Genomic DNA, 15,343 nt, shown 5'->3' with positions numbered 1-15,343 from the left:
TGATATGTAATGTATATTCTTTTGGGCCAATTTATCTTTTTACCTCCATCTGAATAAATAAACAGTTAAATAATAGTTAATCAGTTTCATATTGTGTGCAAAATTGCGGTTTGTCAATTCATTCTGCGTTTTGTTTCTGCACATTTATGCTTTAAATAAGAAAACTGTTTAAACTATGGATGTCCCGATACCACTTTTATTTTATTTTGTGTCTATTACCAATAAAAACTCAACCGATATTATTCCGAAACAGTCATGTTGGACCGCAATTCTGAAACTTTAACAAATATTTTTCTCTGAAAAAGAAGAAACGAATGTAAAACATGTGCAAAACAAATGGTTTTGCAGATTTTATTTACATTTTTTACAGTCTGCGCATAATGAAGCATGCGATAGGATTTTTGGATTGTATCGGATTTTACACTTGTATCTGTTCGATATCCAATCCAGCGATTTTGACCTGTATAATACCGATACTGACCGATTCCCATCCCTAGTTTAAATGAAATAATACATCTGCAAAATGGGTCATCAAAAACCACAACTTTGTCATCATCGTAGTATTTATCAAGTTTTTGAGAACAAATAAATGTGTTATAAAGCCCACATGGACTCGTAATAGTTTGCCTCTTCATGTATCAAAAACTAGAAAAGCACTCGGGGAGCACAGACCTCCGCCAAGGGAGCCCACAAAATAGCACTAAAAATAGTGATAGTGTCTACAGACCACGCCCAAAATGTAATCACTTGTTCCTGGTCCCATTGCAGACATTTCCTGAAAATGTCATCCAAATCCGTCCGTAACCTTTCGAGTTACGTTGCTAACAGACAGACAGACAAACTCCGAAAACATACACCTCCTTGGCTGAGGTCAATAACTTGAGTTGCTCTACCTCTAAAATATGTCTCTGCCGTGTCTTTTATTGCATGTTGTTGTTTCTCTGACAGAGATCATGCGTTTCTGCTCTGGTGTTGATTGTGCACTTTTGTCTCCCTCCCCAGGGGTCAGAATCTCCCATGATGCTCGGCGACTCAAAGAGCGATCTAGAAGACGTCGACCCGTAGCTCCTCCAACCAGCAGGATCCCTCCAAAGGAGAGGCGGCACAGCTCTGGGGGCAACCAGTGGAAAAGGCTGCACTTCGCCTCTGATTGGTTCGGGACATTTAGGACTCCACCACATGCCAATCAGAACACTTATTCTCTCGGTCGCCACGGCAACAAAGGAGCTATGAATAAATCAGAAATTACTTCCTTTCAGAGCAGCCAAGGCGATGATGGAGATACATTATCATTAAGAGCAGCAGAGTTGAGAACAGTGGGAAGTGCAAAAAAAAAACAAAAACAAAAAAACGACAACAAAAGAAAAACCCTCCACAATCACAGATGACTTCAGTTTATCCTTTTATTCATTCATTCACTCAGAATGACAGAAAGGTGTTGGATGGGTTTGGGTTGTGTTTTAACAATTTTGTGCTCATGTTTGCCAACGTATCTACTTAAACATATTCATATTGTAAAGATTTGTTCCATAGGTGTAATTTCCAGTGTAAGATGATATTTTAAAGTCTCCTGTGCTCTTCTCCTCAGCCATGCAAAATGTGAGAGGTCACAGTCGTCGCTCTAGAGGAACTAGCAGACACACATATACACACATATACACACACACACGTGCACTTGTACAGGACCGCTTCCACACAGGAACACTTGGGAGGGGGAGCGGTGTTCAGCATGCACTTTATAGTCCGGCCCAGTCTGTTGTGACACACAGCAGTTCCTCTAGAGCCTCCAAGGCGCTCACACCCTCACCTTCCTCAGCTTCTGTTTTCAGTGCCACTCACGCAGAAGACGCACGGAAGCCTGTGACTCAACCTTTGAGTCGCGGTGACCTCAGCGTGGCTGTGGAGACGCAGTACAGAGGGATGACGTTTCTGTCCTGGACAGATCCAGGCCCTCTGCAAATCTGATGCTGCAGAAGCAGTGCCATGGTCAGCACTCTCCTTCTTCTTCTCCTTCTCCTCTTCCTTCTTCTTCTTCCTCTCGCTGACAGACGGCTTCTCCTGCTGGATTTTTATTCCGCTCATTGCTGTGTTTTATCTTTTCTTTGACTGTGGATGGATTGAATACTGGAGAGGATGTTTGGAACTCAAGCCTTATGCAAGAAAAGCTGACCTGCAAGTGCACAGATCAGCCACGGTGGGCCGTCAGTGCCAACTGAGTGGGAGCTCAGGAGCTTTGTTTTATTTTTTAGGTGCCAAGGTTTTACACAAAGAGAAACACACAATTTTTTTTTTTTTTTTCCGTGGAAGAACGTGTCACTTCACTCACATTCACGAAGAACAGGTCCTCCGCGCCTCACTGTTACCTCTGCTTTATCAGGTTTTTTAATTCTTTTTTTTTGTTGTTTTTCAGTGAAGTTTTTTGCTCTGCCTTTGTTTTCATGTACATTTATATAAACACGCGCACACACAGAGGAGCCAAATCCAAATGTAGCTCTAGATTCACTCAAGAACATCACCTGTGTGTCCACCGCCTCAACCGTCGGGAGACTTGAAGTGCCTTAACCTCCCGATTTTTTCTCTCTCTCTCCATCTCTCCATCACCCGTGACACCGCACCATCACCTCTCTCACGAGGCGCATTAATGTCGTCTTCACCTCTCCTCACCGTGACACCAAATAGTCTTGATGTAAACGTGAAACAGGGCTTTTTAATCCCCCCCCCATTTAGACTCTAAATCGAACCTGGAAAGATTTCCTCTGTGTGTTGTGTTCAAGGACTGTTGGAATGTAACTGTTAGCTGGTGATTCTGTGTGTTTTTGTGTGTGTGTGGAGGGGGGGAGGGGGGGATGGGGAAGGGGACGAGGCTGTTTGGCTTCATCCTAATAAGAAATAAATAATGGGTTTAGGACAGAACAGAGTTTTTGGTGAAAATTAAGTGCTGCTCGTCTTTGCTCTGCACTCAAGCAGAGACACTTTGTAGATACTGATTCACGCTCGGTAGTAGTTTTAAGGAAAGCCACACGCGTTCACTTCTGAAGACACGAGGCCCTAAACTGGTTTCTCAGATTAGGTCTCGGGCTTTAACAGGTCATGTTTACAGTGTGAGGACCTATGAAGCAACCATGCAAAATGGATTTCTGTGAAGAGTTGTCATTTGATCGATCCACTGAGGCTCCTTCCATCTCTCTCTCTCTCTCTTTATCTCACTTGATGTGAATGTCACACCATGCTCTCCGGCACGTTTGCATGTGTGGCAGAAAGCGCCGGTGAAGTTTGTCTTCTCTGTGCGACGGGGAGAAGAGAGCAAAAAAAAAAAATCATAATAACCATCTTCATGTGTTGTTTTGCTGTGTCATTCTTAGCATTTGTTTTCACACAATCACGCGCCCCCTTCTCTGTGGCTGGTCATGTGCCGTCTGACGGAGCTGCACGCTCTCTGTGCCAAGTCATACATGAGTCCCATTCAGCTGAAAAAGTCTCTGCCCCATCACCACGAGTATGTTTAAAAAATTATAATAATAACAAAGAAGGGGAAAAAGTAAACGTAAAAGAATAAAAATGAATTTTTATTTTAATCATGGGACGCTGGGCGGGATGTTAAAGTGCGTGGGGTATGGGGGAACTGGCTTACGTACGGGTTTTTACTGTCATTCAACTTTGAAACGTTCACTTCTGCCATCACAGGATTCTGTAATGCATGTTAAAACGCAGTTTTAATTTGTACATCAGAGTTTGATTTAGGGGAAATTTGATATAAAATAAACTGGAATGCACAACCTTTTGTAAACATTGTGTGTTTATGTACATTTGCGGTTTGTCTCGTTGGTTTTCAAGGCCTTGTGTGAGTGCATTTTCATTTGGAGCTTATCTCATGTCCTCTTGCAGACAGGTACATGCACAATAAGCTCCGCCCCATTTTAGTTCTGTTTATAATTTTGCTTAGAAATGATCCAGTCATTGATGATGTATGTGTCTTGAGAGTTCTGTCAATGTCAGGAAACACTTAGAATTATTATAGTACAGAAAGAACAGATTATATTATGTGTTTTATTTATTTTCTAATGCAATTGCCAGTAGATTGTAGTAATATCCAGGTAAAAGTGTGGCCACAACTATTATAAGAGTCATATTTAATGTCCCACATGCATTTTCTATTGTTATTACCAAGCTCTAACATTATTTACTTCCCCTTTAGAACGTTATTGTCATATCTTTACTGTACTGTATAAAGAGTCACCCTTTATGTGTGTGTGTGTGTTGGATGGCTGCACCTGTGCTGCTCCCCCACACTCTAACCATCAGTCTATGTGAGTCAGCAGCTGAAGTCGTCCTTGTGTGTGTGTTTGTTTGTCACGATAGATGATGGTCTGTGTGCATCTGTGGCCTCTGTGAAGCCAATGTCATGTTACTGCACTTTTCAGCAGGATCAATTAGGTCTTATTATTGGAGCCGCGACGGTGAAACGAAAACGTTCGCCTCCTTATATTTAGCCTTTTTTTTTTGTTGTTTTCGCTTCACGTTCGCCTGCTGTGACACAGGCGGCTTAATCAGGCTGATTACACAGAACTGTGCTGCTGATGCGTGGTGTGAGGTGAACACACACTGTTCCCCATAATCCTGCACATTCATTAGGCCGCTAGGTGAGTGATTTGAATCAGGAGAACAGGTTTAAACTAGAGTAAAGGTATCTCCACTAAAATTCTGAATCTGGATCAGTGTCTGGATATCACCAGAAATCCATTTCATTTCTTCCTCTGACCGTGACCTACGGTTCATCCACAGGGAATTTAATTCCAAATATGTTCACTTTTTTTTGATTAATGCTGCTCACAGTCAGACAAATGTGAGGGAAAACATACGACCTAAGCCAAGATAATAATGTCAGCTGCACATTCACAGATGTACTGTGAATACTGATGATTTTTACATCACCTAGTTTTTATGGGCATATTCCAAGAACACAATTTGAGGCGTGAGAAACAATATTTTCACACATGGATTGTCGAACGCTGAGTTTCGACCTTAACCTTTGAGAATCTTTAAATACAAGATCTTGACAAAAAAGACTCATGCAACAGTGGATTGAAATAAATTTGACGCTGCATCATTGAAGCAATGCCACGAAAAATCAATAATCAAAACTAAAAGTGGTCAGGTTGTTTACACTATAATGATGATTACACTATAATCTATACAGATTATGATGTTTACACAAGTTGCTAATAGAAAAATCTATTCATATTTAGAATCTCAGTACTTGTAGTATGACCTTTTTGGCTTACAATCATTTAAAGGCGCCATATGTAAGAATGTGGCCAAATACGGTTACTACATTCAAATTCAAAATACCGAGGTCTTTTAGTCATTTTCTTTATTTTTTTTAGTCTTTCTTTTAGTCATCAACTGAGACTACTGACTGAAATCCGGAGGGCAAGGGGGGGGGGCACCCTCTAAAAAAATCCTAGCTAAAAGCCTGGTTCAGTTTGTTTTATGAACATTATTCCTGAGTCTCTGTGACATATTAGGAGGATTTTATGGCCAGTTGCTTTAGATTTATTACATAATGCACCTTTAAAATGCTTTACATGGCAGTCTCTTATACTATTGTCTTAATCTGATTAATCTGAGTGTTACAGGATACCACTTTGATTTTTGTTTGAATATCTACTGGTTAAAGTCTTGATGGGATCGAGCACTTCAACTTAAACACATAATATCTATAATAACAGTCCTGAGTCTCAAAGATAATAACCTGTCTTATGAATGATTGAGTTTTCACAGCAATCGCCTGAATCAGCGGGGAGCATTTGGTAAAGAGGAACAAGGCAGGATATTCAGATGAGGGTAAAACCATGAACAATCACAGAGACGGTGTCCAATTAACCTCTGTCTGTTTTTGGATTGTAGGAGGAAACCTGGAGAATCTGGAGAAAACCCACGCACACATGAGGAGAAGCAGAGAGACCTTTTGTTCTGACTGGGTCATTATTGTTGTGTTATTAAAAAAAGAAGAAAAAAAGATTACAAAAGATGTTTAATTTCACAATCTGTATGTGCTATGTGGTTTGAAATATGCAACAAGGTGAGGTTACATGTGTAGGTGTGGGGCAGTTAAATACAGAGCACATTTTAAGACATAATACTACAAGTGAAACAGAAGAACCTTTAAGTCACAAGTAAAAATAGAAAGACGCCGACACTCACACACACACACACACACAGAGATGTTTGAGGTGTGTTTCAGGGTGTAAACGTCTCAGTGGTGTGAGATCTGATTACTCTGTGCCGGCCTGCTCTCGCGTTCTGACGCGACAGCAAACGGCGACGCCTGTCACCCCAGCAGCGGCTGTTTCGCCGCAGACGCTGCAACTGTTGCCCCTGGCAACGGCACCCGAGACATCGGAGGCCCGAGAGACGCCGCTGCAGTCTGTCAGAGTCCAACCAGAGGGACAAGAAACCTCCACCTGTAAGAGACCAGCAGGGATGTCAAAGGGTAGAGAGGTCAGTGGACGTCATTGACATCATCATCATCATCATCATCATCACATGATGATTCTTTACTCACGTGACTTTCGCCATCAGCTGATGTTTTCTCCATCAGGCGACACTCCAGAGACGGGGCCTGGCAGCACATGGCGTGCGACGTCGCTCCGTCTCTCGCGACGCAACCCTTCCCGTCGCTGAGACGAGGACGAGGACGGGAGTCGGGCGAGACGTCGGCAGAGGACAGAGACGTACATCCTGAAGACAAACGGATTGATTAAGGTCGAGTGCGAGAGAGAGAGAAAGGTGAGACTGCAGATTGTCTGACCCTGGACATCTGAGGGGTCAGTGATTAAATCTATGGATGAGACACTTTATGTAGACAATATGTAAGCATTCATTTAAAGGTGCGTTATGTAATAAATCTAAAGCAACTGGCCATAAAATCCTCCTAATATGTCACAGAGACTCAGGAATAATGTTCATATAACAAACTGAACTCACCAACAACAACAGTACAGACAAAATATTCGCATTAAAAAAAATCTTTCGCAATCATGTTTATCTTTTGAAATCATGTTTTTGGCATGTGGCGCCACCTACCGCCGTCTATCAATCATTGCAGTCAGTCAGTAGAGTCTCAGCTGCCGAGCAACAACAGGTTGCCAGTTAAGTCTGAGCTACAATGGTGGAGAAAATGAAACCTAAAACAATACCTCTGAATTTTGAATTTGAGTGTAGTAACCGTTTTTGGCCACATTCTTACATATGGCGCCTTTAAAGTCACAGTAAAATATATATACATATATATGCATATATATATATATGTATATATATGTTTATTACATCAATTGGTGCTACCAAAAAGTGAGAATTAAAAAGTCAATATACGATACATAAGCTTGGAGCCCCCTAGTGGCCACAGGGGCTTTAAGCAGCAGCTTATTTTCACTCGCGAGCCAGAGCAGGAAGTCTCTCCACTCCTTTACTCTCCATCACGCTGCCACATCCTCCTTTCATGGGTGAAGCCATTTTATTAATTTGCTCCATCAGCTTCCACCATGAATGAGTCAGTGGTAGAGCGGGCTACGTTTCAACTGGAAGGAAGGTCCGTCGGTTAGATCTGTTAGACAGTTAGACAGTTGTCTACTGTCAGGACAACGTGAGCTTTGAGTGTGAGACTAGAAAAGCACTTTAAAGATACAGACATTTACCTTTCACAGTACACAGCAGCACACGATGGCCGTCTTATTCTAAGGCTGTGATTATGTCATCACATTTTGTTGGATTATAGTGATTATGCACTTACACAAGCATACGTATTATATTATATTTCAGACAATAAACCTGAATAAAAGTTCAGTAATTAGTGACTGGGAATATATTTTTAACTTTCTGCTTGATTGCCATGGTAACTGGCATAATGCATCTTATATACTGTGTCTCTATGGGTTTTTACAGGAATAGATTCAGAGTCAGTTCTGCAAACTGCAGTTTTGAAAGGGGCTAAAAGGAATAAATATATAAAATGTAAAAATAAAGAGATGCCTAAATCTCTAAAAACGAGAGGCCGACAACTACCCACCTCTTTACACACTAGCACCTTTAATGCTCACTAATTACTGTATGTTTACTCTCTTAAGGTCAATGTCGGGCTGCTTCACCAGTGTCTCCGCTGTAAGCTTGTCCTAAACTGTTGAACTATCCCTTTAAACTCCATACACTTAAGCAGCCTCTCCAGTCAGCGAATCCAGAATGAATCCAGTGTTTGCATCCAGGTGTGACGTACCGGTCATGTGATGCTGTGGATGGACACACTCGGCGTGTTTCCCAGGCTCACGACTGGCGTGGACTTGGCAGCGCAGTCCGTTTTTCACACAACACCGAGCCACGGCGAACACGCCTTTGCCCCGTGCGCCGTTATATGCGACACACTCCGTCTGCCCGGTGTGCAACTGTATAGAAAACAGAGAAGGTTCATTTATCAAACCTGAGGTGATTTAAGCGTTAAATACAGTTATTTAAGAGATAAAAAAAAGAGAGGTTTTTGAACTCACAGAGATGGTTTCTCCTCCATGAGCGCCGTCAGGTGTGAAGCTCCTGCAGCTCATCATTTCCTCCCCCTGACGACAGCGGCTGATTGCAGTGTCGCTGCTCGTGACCCCTGACCTCTCTGACCACACGGAGCGACACAGGAGCTCCCCGTCTGCACACACACTCAGATTATATATGTACACACTTTCTTTATTGTTGTTGTGTGAGTTTCTTTCTTTCTTGTTGTTTTGTGTGTCTTTCTTTCTTGTTTTTGTTTTTCTTTCTTTTGTGTTTTTTTTTGCATATTTTATTCTTTCTTCTTGTTTTTTGTGTGTTTATTTCTTTCTTGTTTGTGTGTGTGTGTTTATGTCTTTCTTTCCTGTTGTTTTTGTGTTTCTTTTTTGTTTTTGTGTTTCTTTCTTTTTTTCTTGTTGTTTTTTGTATTTCGTTCTTTTTTCTTATTATTTCTGTGTTTCTTTCTTGTTTTTGTGTTTCTTTCTTTCTTGTTGTTGTTTTTTGTGTGTGTTTCTTTCTTGTTTTTGTGTTTCTTTCTTTCTTGTTGTTGTTTGTGTGTGTTTCTGTCTTGCTGTTTTTTGTGCGTGCTTCTTTCTTGTTTTTATGTGTTCCTTTCTTGTTGTTTTTTGTGTTTCTTGTTTCTGTGTGTGTTTTTCTTTCTTGTTGTTTTTGTGTGTTTCTTGTTTTTGTGTGTGTTTTTCTTTCTTGTTGTTTTTGTGTGTTTCTTTCTTTCTTGTTTTTGTGTGTTTCTTTCTTTCTTTCTTGTTGTTTGCGTGTGTGTGTGTGTGTGCGTGCGTGCGTGCGTGTGTGTTTTGTGAGTCACTGACTTGTGCTGACAGCAGGAGGCACAGCAGCTACCAAGTTGGGAGTAGTGAGACGATGTGTGTCGGGCAGCGGGAGGAGGTTGATTGTGTTGCCGGTGGAGTGACGCAGCATCGTCTGCAGGACGTGCACCGGTGACAGGTGCTGATTAGACGACAGGATCACTGCTGCCACACCTACACACACACACAAACCCAAACAATAGCACATACTGTATCTTTAGTTGAGGCAGACGTTTGTCTGTTTGTACCTGCAGCGTGAGCAGCAGCTTGGGAGGTTCCACTCCTGGTGGTGAAGCAGGTGCTGCAGTCACTGCTGGCACTAACGATGTCATCGCCGGGTGCAAACAGGTCGACACAGCGGCCGAAGTTAGTGCCCCCCGCCCCCTGTGACATGAGCTGGTCTGCTGCGTTCACTGCCCCGACTGTGATGACCTGCACACACAGACACACACACAGAACTGAGGTTAAGTTTGTTTGGAATCCTTTTACTTCCTGATTTCCATCCAAGAAATAAAGTGTCTGTAGCCGAATGGACTGATTCACCTGTCGCTAAACTGACGTCAGTGATGCAGTGAGTGAACTAAACAAACAAAACTAAAGAAAGCATGAACAAATGTAGAAAGCATGCATGAACGAATGCCCTTCTTCCACTCATTTTTGTGTGTAATAAGGACAGAGCATTGGCTGTGGATGGATCCATTAAATCAGTTACTCCTGCCACACCTGATTGTTTATGTTCTATCTCTCAGACAGCGTTATTTATTGATGGCTGTCAAACAACATAAAAAACAAAAAAAACTATTTAAATCATCATCATGTAACCTCAGGCTCTGACGCAGGCGAGTAGAGGCAGGCGTCATCTCTGTAATTCCCCGCAGCGGCGATGACGACCGCTCCGTTGGCCACCATATCCCGACAGGCGGCGTTCAACGAGCGACTCAATCCGCCGACGAACGGCAGCAGAAGGACCACCGCGTCCAGGGGGCGGGCCAATAAGTTTGCTCGGATGTACTCCATCCCTACCATGGAAGAGGAGAGAAAGACATTCAACAATGACATTCAATGATAATTGGCTATTTTCAAGGTGCTCAAAATTTGGTTTCGTTCATTAAAGTTTACGCCTTTAGTGTGAAATATACTCAGTTTGAGAACCGTGGAGTCCTACCTGCCAGAGCCCCTGATACTGTGCCTTTCCCCTGACAGTTGAGCACGCGCACCAGCTTAATGCCAGCACCTGGAGCAACACCCGAGTCAGAGCCAATCACCACCCCAGCGATGTGTGTGCCGTGACTGTCACACTGACTGGCCTGAAGGAGACAGAGACGGATGGACAAGTGTGGTGAAACACATCGAGTGAGACTGTGAATCACAAGTGTTTTATCTGCCTGTGTGCATGTTTGTTCTTGTACTTGTGGCATACTGAGGACCAGTGAGGGTTTTTAACCAACAAAGTGAGGTCATTTTTACGAAGTGAGGACCTTTTGGCCAGTCCTCACTTTGTTTTCACTGAAATCATTTCCTTAGGTTGTAAACATGCTCTACTCTTATTTTAACAAAGGTCCTCAATTTGGTACCAAAACCTGTTTTCCAGTCCCAGTGTTTCACACACTTTTTGCTCTGGGGCTCCACCTGCAGACATTTTATGGTACTGCACCCAGTAGTTCTTTAAAGATGTCATTCATGAAGTAGATATTTGTAATTGTGTTGATTTATAAAGTGGAAATGCTGGTCCTCACTTTATCAGCACTTTTACCCGGTCCTCAGTATGCAGCAAGTACAAGAATGTGTGTGTGTGTGTGTGTGTGTGTGTGTTCGTGCGTGTGTGGGACCTGTCTATGAACTCTGACTTCATCCTCCTCGGGGACGTTGTTGAAGTCTGTGACGAGAACCCGTTTGTCAAACTCTCTGTGAGAACTCTGAACACGTCCATCCATTAAATACACCTCTGTCATCCCTCCATCATCTGTAGGGCAATGGACAGGGTGGGGATTTAGATCATCAGTGTGTGTGTGTGTGTGTGTTTGTGGTAAAGAGACAGACTCACTTGGAGGTCGATATGTTCCATTTTCAGAGGTGCCACCGTGGGGCTGCAGTAGCCTCTGAAGGTTCCAGGGGGCACTCTGAGCAAAGATGGAAGAGTCCTCCTCGATATAATGGACATGTGGAAGATTCATAGCCTGCCAGGAGCACAAAGCACACTTTATTCTACACCAAACACATAAAAGTTCTACAGTGCAATAAGACATTTTGGCCATATTTTGCCGCATATGTTTTTTTGTTTCTTTTTTCTATTAGAATCGTGTTTTTACGGCATTCTGCAGGGATCTATCCTGGGTACGCTTTCATTCGCCAATTACATACAACCTTTTCAATATTATATCAGCCACTTTGATTTCTCATGTCAGTCTGACAGGCTGCTTGAAATCTTCTGGTAGGACTACTTGTTACTTTTCCAAATATTTAAAATTACATGAAAAATGAAGTGAAAATGTGTATTTCATGTCTTTTTCCCAATTGATTGTAAAGTGTTAAATATTCTGTCTTAGTTTAGGATGAAGCAGTTGAGGATGGAACTACAGGTGAAGCAGGTACCAGGTGAAGGACGTCACTGCTCATCTTGGCCAGGAAGCCGTGCAGAGCTCCAGCGTAGGTCTGCACGATCTCCAGCGTGTGTCCTCTCCTGGCCGATCTGGCTCTCAGCCTCCGGATGGTTTTCAGGACGTGAGAGTCTTGTGTCTCCTTTCGCAGAATGACCAGGTACTGACCGGGCACGCGCCACGCTGCCTGGAGACGCACAAGACAACTGTTCTGTTTCTGAGCTGTTCTTACGAGAGGTTAAACTGTCATGGGTAGCAAAGAAAAACACATGTGGGCATATTGTAATGGAGGATAATGTGTTTGCTCTTTAACGTAACTTCATTTTTCTGAGTCAATCATTTGGCAAACGCTGCTTTCAGACAGACACACACTGAGCTCCTGATATTCTCAGACGATCGTCTGTGGGGGCTGAATGTTTGAGCGCAAATGTCACGAGCGGTTTTATTCGTAGATGCCAGATGAACAACGTGTATCAGTCTACAGCAACGGTTCTTTTAAAAAAAAATGTGTGACCAGCAGGGGACTGCGATGAAACCATGCTCACTTCAGGTCAGTGAAGGGGCCCAGGTGTCACTTTAGTCGGGGGGCCCCAAAGTCTCTTGAAACACCCCTGGCAAAGTGCTAATACATACAGTGCTTAAAAAATTTATTATATTTATATATGTATTATATATGACAAGGAGGTATATGTTTTTGCCAGAGTTTGTTTGTCTGTCTGTCTGTTAGCAACTTGACTCGAAAAGTCACGGACGGATTTGGATGAATTTTTCAGAAAATGTCTGCAATAGGACCAGGAACAACTGACTAAATATGGGCGTGATCCGTGGGGTGGGGGCTAAGCTGCCTTGGTGGAGGTCTGCGCTCTATGAGTGCTTTTCAAGTTATTATATGTTATGTGTGTGTGTGTGTGTGTGTGTGTGTGTGTGTGTGTGTGTGTGTGTGTGTGTGTGTATACATACATATATATATTATTTTTAACATTTTAGCTTCGGAAATGAATCAAGCATTATCATCCAACCACCAAAACAAATGTTTCTGTTCAGGAATGCTTAAGTAAATAAGTATAATTTCACATCTGAATCAAAAAATAATAATGTGTTTTACCAGTTTTTTTTTACCAGTTTTTTTGTTTGTTTGTTTATTTTGTAAAATAGTCAATTTGAAAATGCATGGATAACTACTGATTATTGTTTAGCATTAAAACACATACTACACATAACAAATGATTATGATAATTACTCATGCTGTTCATTTAGGGCAGCTGTTACGTATACATTTGTTAAGCACTATAGCTATATATATATTATAAATATTAATATATATATATATGATAAAAAGTTGCGTGACACAGATGAAGACCTGAAAGTTGCCTCAAACTCAAACTCGGGTGGGAACAGGTTCTCTGGAGAAGATGCGCTTCGGCGCCTCTGACTTGTCTCTTCTTACCTTGTTGCACGTGATGACCTCGGCTCCGGCTCCGGGTTCTGATCCATGAGGTTCTAAACCGTCCTCGTGGATCAGGTCCCGAATCATCTCGTCCTCCTCGACAGAGTCCTGCGCGCTCGCGGTCAAAGATGCGCATAAACACAGCGCCCAGCAGCAGCCAATCCACGCAGAGGTGCGACGCATTCTTCACAGACACCACTGTTGTTTCCAAAGAGAGAGAGAATAAAAACAATCAGAAGGACTGACACTAATTTAGTGAAGATTTAGTGTTTTTGCCGCCAGTGTCAGGTCTCAGGTCTCCAGATGCTTTGGCGTCACCCCTGCGTTCTGTGCGTCTCGCAGCCAGAGAATCATCCAGCCATCGATTGTGATATTTTGGAAGAGAAAACGCATCGAACAATTGATTGTTATAAATCAAGGCGGAGACTGGTGACGTCTCAGGGGCTCACGCCACCGCTTTTGTATCGAATGATTGTCCTCCGTCAAAAACACCTCTCACTGCAGAGGAGTCATGTTTCATGTTCCCCAAAAAACCACCCACAAACTATGGCATGAAAGAAAACACTTCCTCTCTGCTCAGGCTGATGCTGTTTTAACTCGGTGTGAGTTAGAGTAACTTGGAGAGAGGATCGACCACAGGAATCTGTAGGTTATTGTAGCAGGTATTTAAAGTTCATCTGCTGGTGGAGGCTCGTGGATCAGAGTTAGAATCAGAAATGAAAACACGTAGTTATGGAAACACGCAGTGCACATAATAATGGAAGTGTAGATTTCAGCCCATGTTCATCACTTCACTCAGGTTGAGAAAATACTCTGCTTTATTCCCTCTGTGATTTTGGATCAGCTTTATCAAAGTCTGAGAAAATGACTCTGGTGGTGTTTTCGTCGGGATTATTGTGACAATAATTATTATGCAAGTTCAACATTTCAGGATTAATGTACTTGCTTGTACTTGCAGAGTCTGATATGGAGCAACTGTAACAAAAAACAATTTCCTTGGGGATAATGAAAGGATTCTGATTCTGATTAAAGAAAAGACTAATGTGATCATACACAAGCGAAATCATACAGCTGCATGGGTGTTAACATCTTCCACTGCAGTTTTAAAAGTCAGCTCCTTGGTAACTGTGCATCTGTGACGTCCTAACACACAGAGGCGATTATAGAGTCTGTAGGGGCCCTAAGCAAACATTCCCAGGGGGCCCTTCTGACCAGTGTTCATCACCATTATGTTACAAATAATCTGACACCAATGAAAAATGTATGAGTTCAACATATATATTTTTCGAAATGAATGAATGGATGGATGTGAAAATATAAATGTAAAGAACAATAACATACTGTAAATAGCTTTTAAAAAACTATATAAACTGAGTAAAAAAAATACATCACACTGTAAAGAACCCACATTATAAAACAATATAAATATATAGAACAATAAAATACTGTAAATAACTGAAAAAAAAAAAACATATATAAACTGAGTAAAAAAGATATGCATTACACATATGTAATGCAAATAATATGATAGATATGCAAATAATCCTCTTCATTTTCCAACTTTCAGAACGATAACTTCATAGAGGTTAAAGTGAGGTGGGGCCTCTTTAGGGAGGTTTCCTACTGAGATGTCATTGCAAATCGCCCATTGTAGAAATAAAGGTATTTATTGCCCTTGACCTGGGAATTCTGTCAGTGCTGAGGTTTTTCAGAAACGTCCAGAGAGGGCGTGAAAGTTAATTTTTCATAAAACACCTCCGAAACATGTTGATATCTTGTCTTCGTGACATACATTCTGTTACCTCGACATAAAGCCTTTACTCACTGAACTGAAGTGCACCTTTAATGACATCAAAGGACAAAAATGAGTCTTAATGGACTTAATGTTTATGTCACTGAGTGATAAATCTGCCTGTGTGGTCACTCGCCGGCCCTTTTATTGT

The 15,343-nt window shown here is 42.0% G+C and overlaps 2 protein-coding genes across 2 annotated transcripts in view; one reads left to right on the top strand and one right to left on the bottom strand.

Annotated features, from left to right (window-relative positions):
- Positions 1 to 1,065, top strand: part of usp24 (ubiquitin specific peptidase 24) — a gene marked incomplete at both ends in the record, with an annotated part of 26,963 nt that extends 25,898 nt beyond the window's left edge. The window contains one exon of the mRNA XM_083888212.1: positions 1,003 to 1,065. Coding sequence (XP_083744338.1) covers positions 1,003 to 1,065 — 63 coding nt within the window. The remainder of the gene's footprint in view (positions 1 to 1,002) is intronic.
- A 5,141-nt stretch (positions 1,066 to 6,206) lies between these two features.
- Positions 6,207 to 13,583, bottom strand: pcsk9 (proprotein convertase subtilisin/kexin type 9; the record flags this gene model as incomplete). Its single annotated transcript, XM_083888005.1, has 12 exons — positions 6,207 to 6,464; positions 6,566 to 6,741; positions 8,273 to 8,438; positions 8,541 to 8,689; positions 9,360 to 9,530; positions 9,605 to 9,788; positions 10,179 to 10,375; positions 10,522 to 10,663; positions 11,186 to 11,319; positions 11,401 to 11,533; positions 11,949 to 12,140; positions 13,401 to 13,583. 12 exons carry the CDS (start codon positions 13,581 to 13,583, stop codon positions 6,276 to 6,278), a joined length of 2,016 nt encoding a protein of 671 aa, XP_083744131.1. The 3' UTR covers positions 6,207 to 6,275.
- Positions 13,584 to 15,343: the final 1,760 nt, after the last annotated feature.

This window comes from Microchirus variegatus (assembly GCF_963457635.1).
Source record: "Microchirus variegatus genome assembly, chromosome: 4".
NCBI classification, from domain to species: domain Eukaryota; kingdom Metazoa; phylum Chordata; class Actinopteri; order Pleuronectiformes; family Soleidae; genus Microchirus; species Microchirus variegatus.
This window is presented reverse-complemented; position numbering and strand designations above follow the sequence as displayed.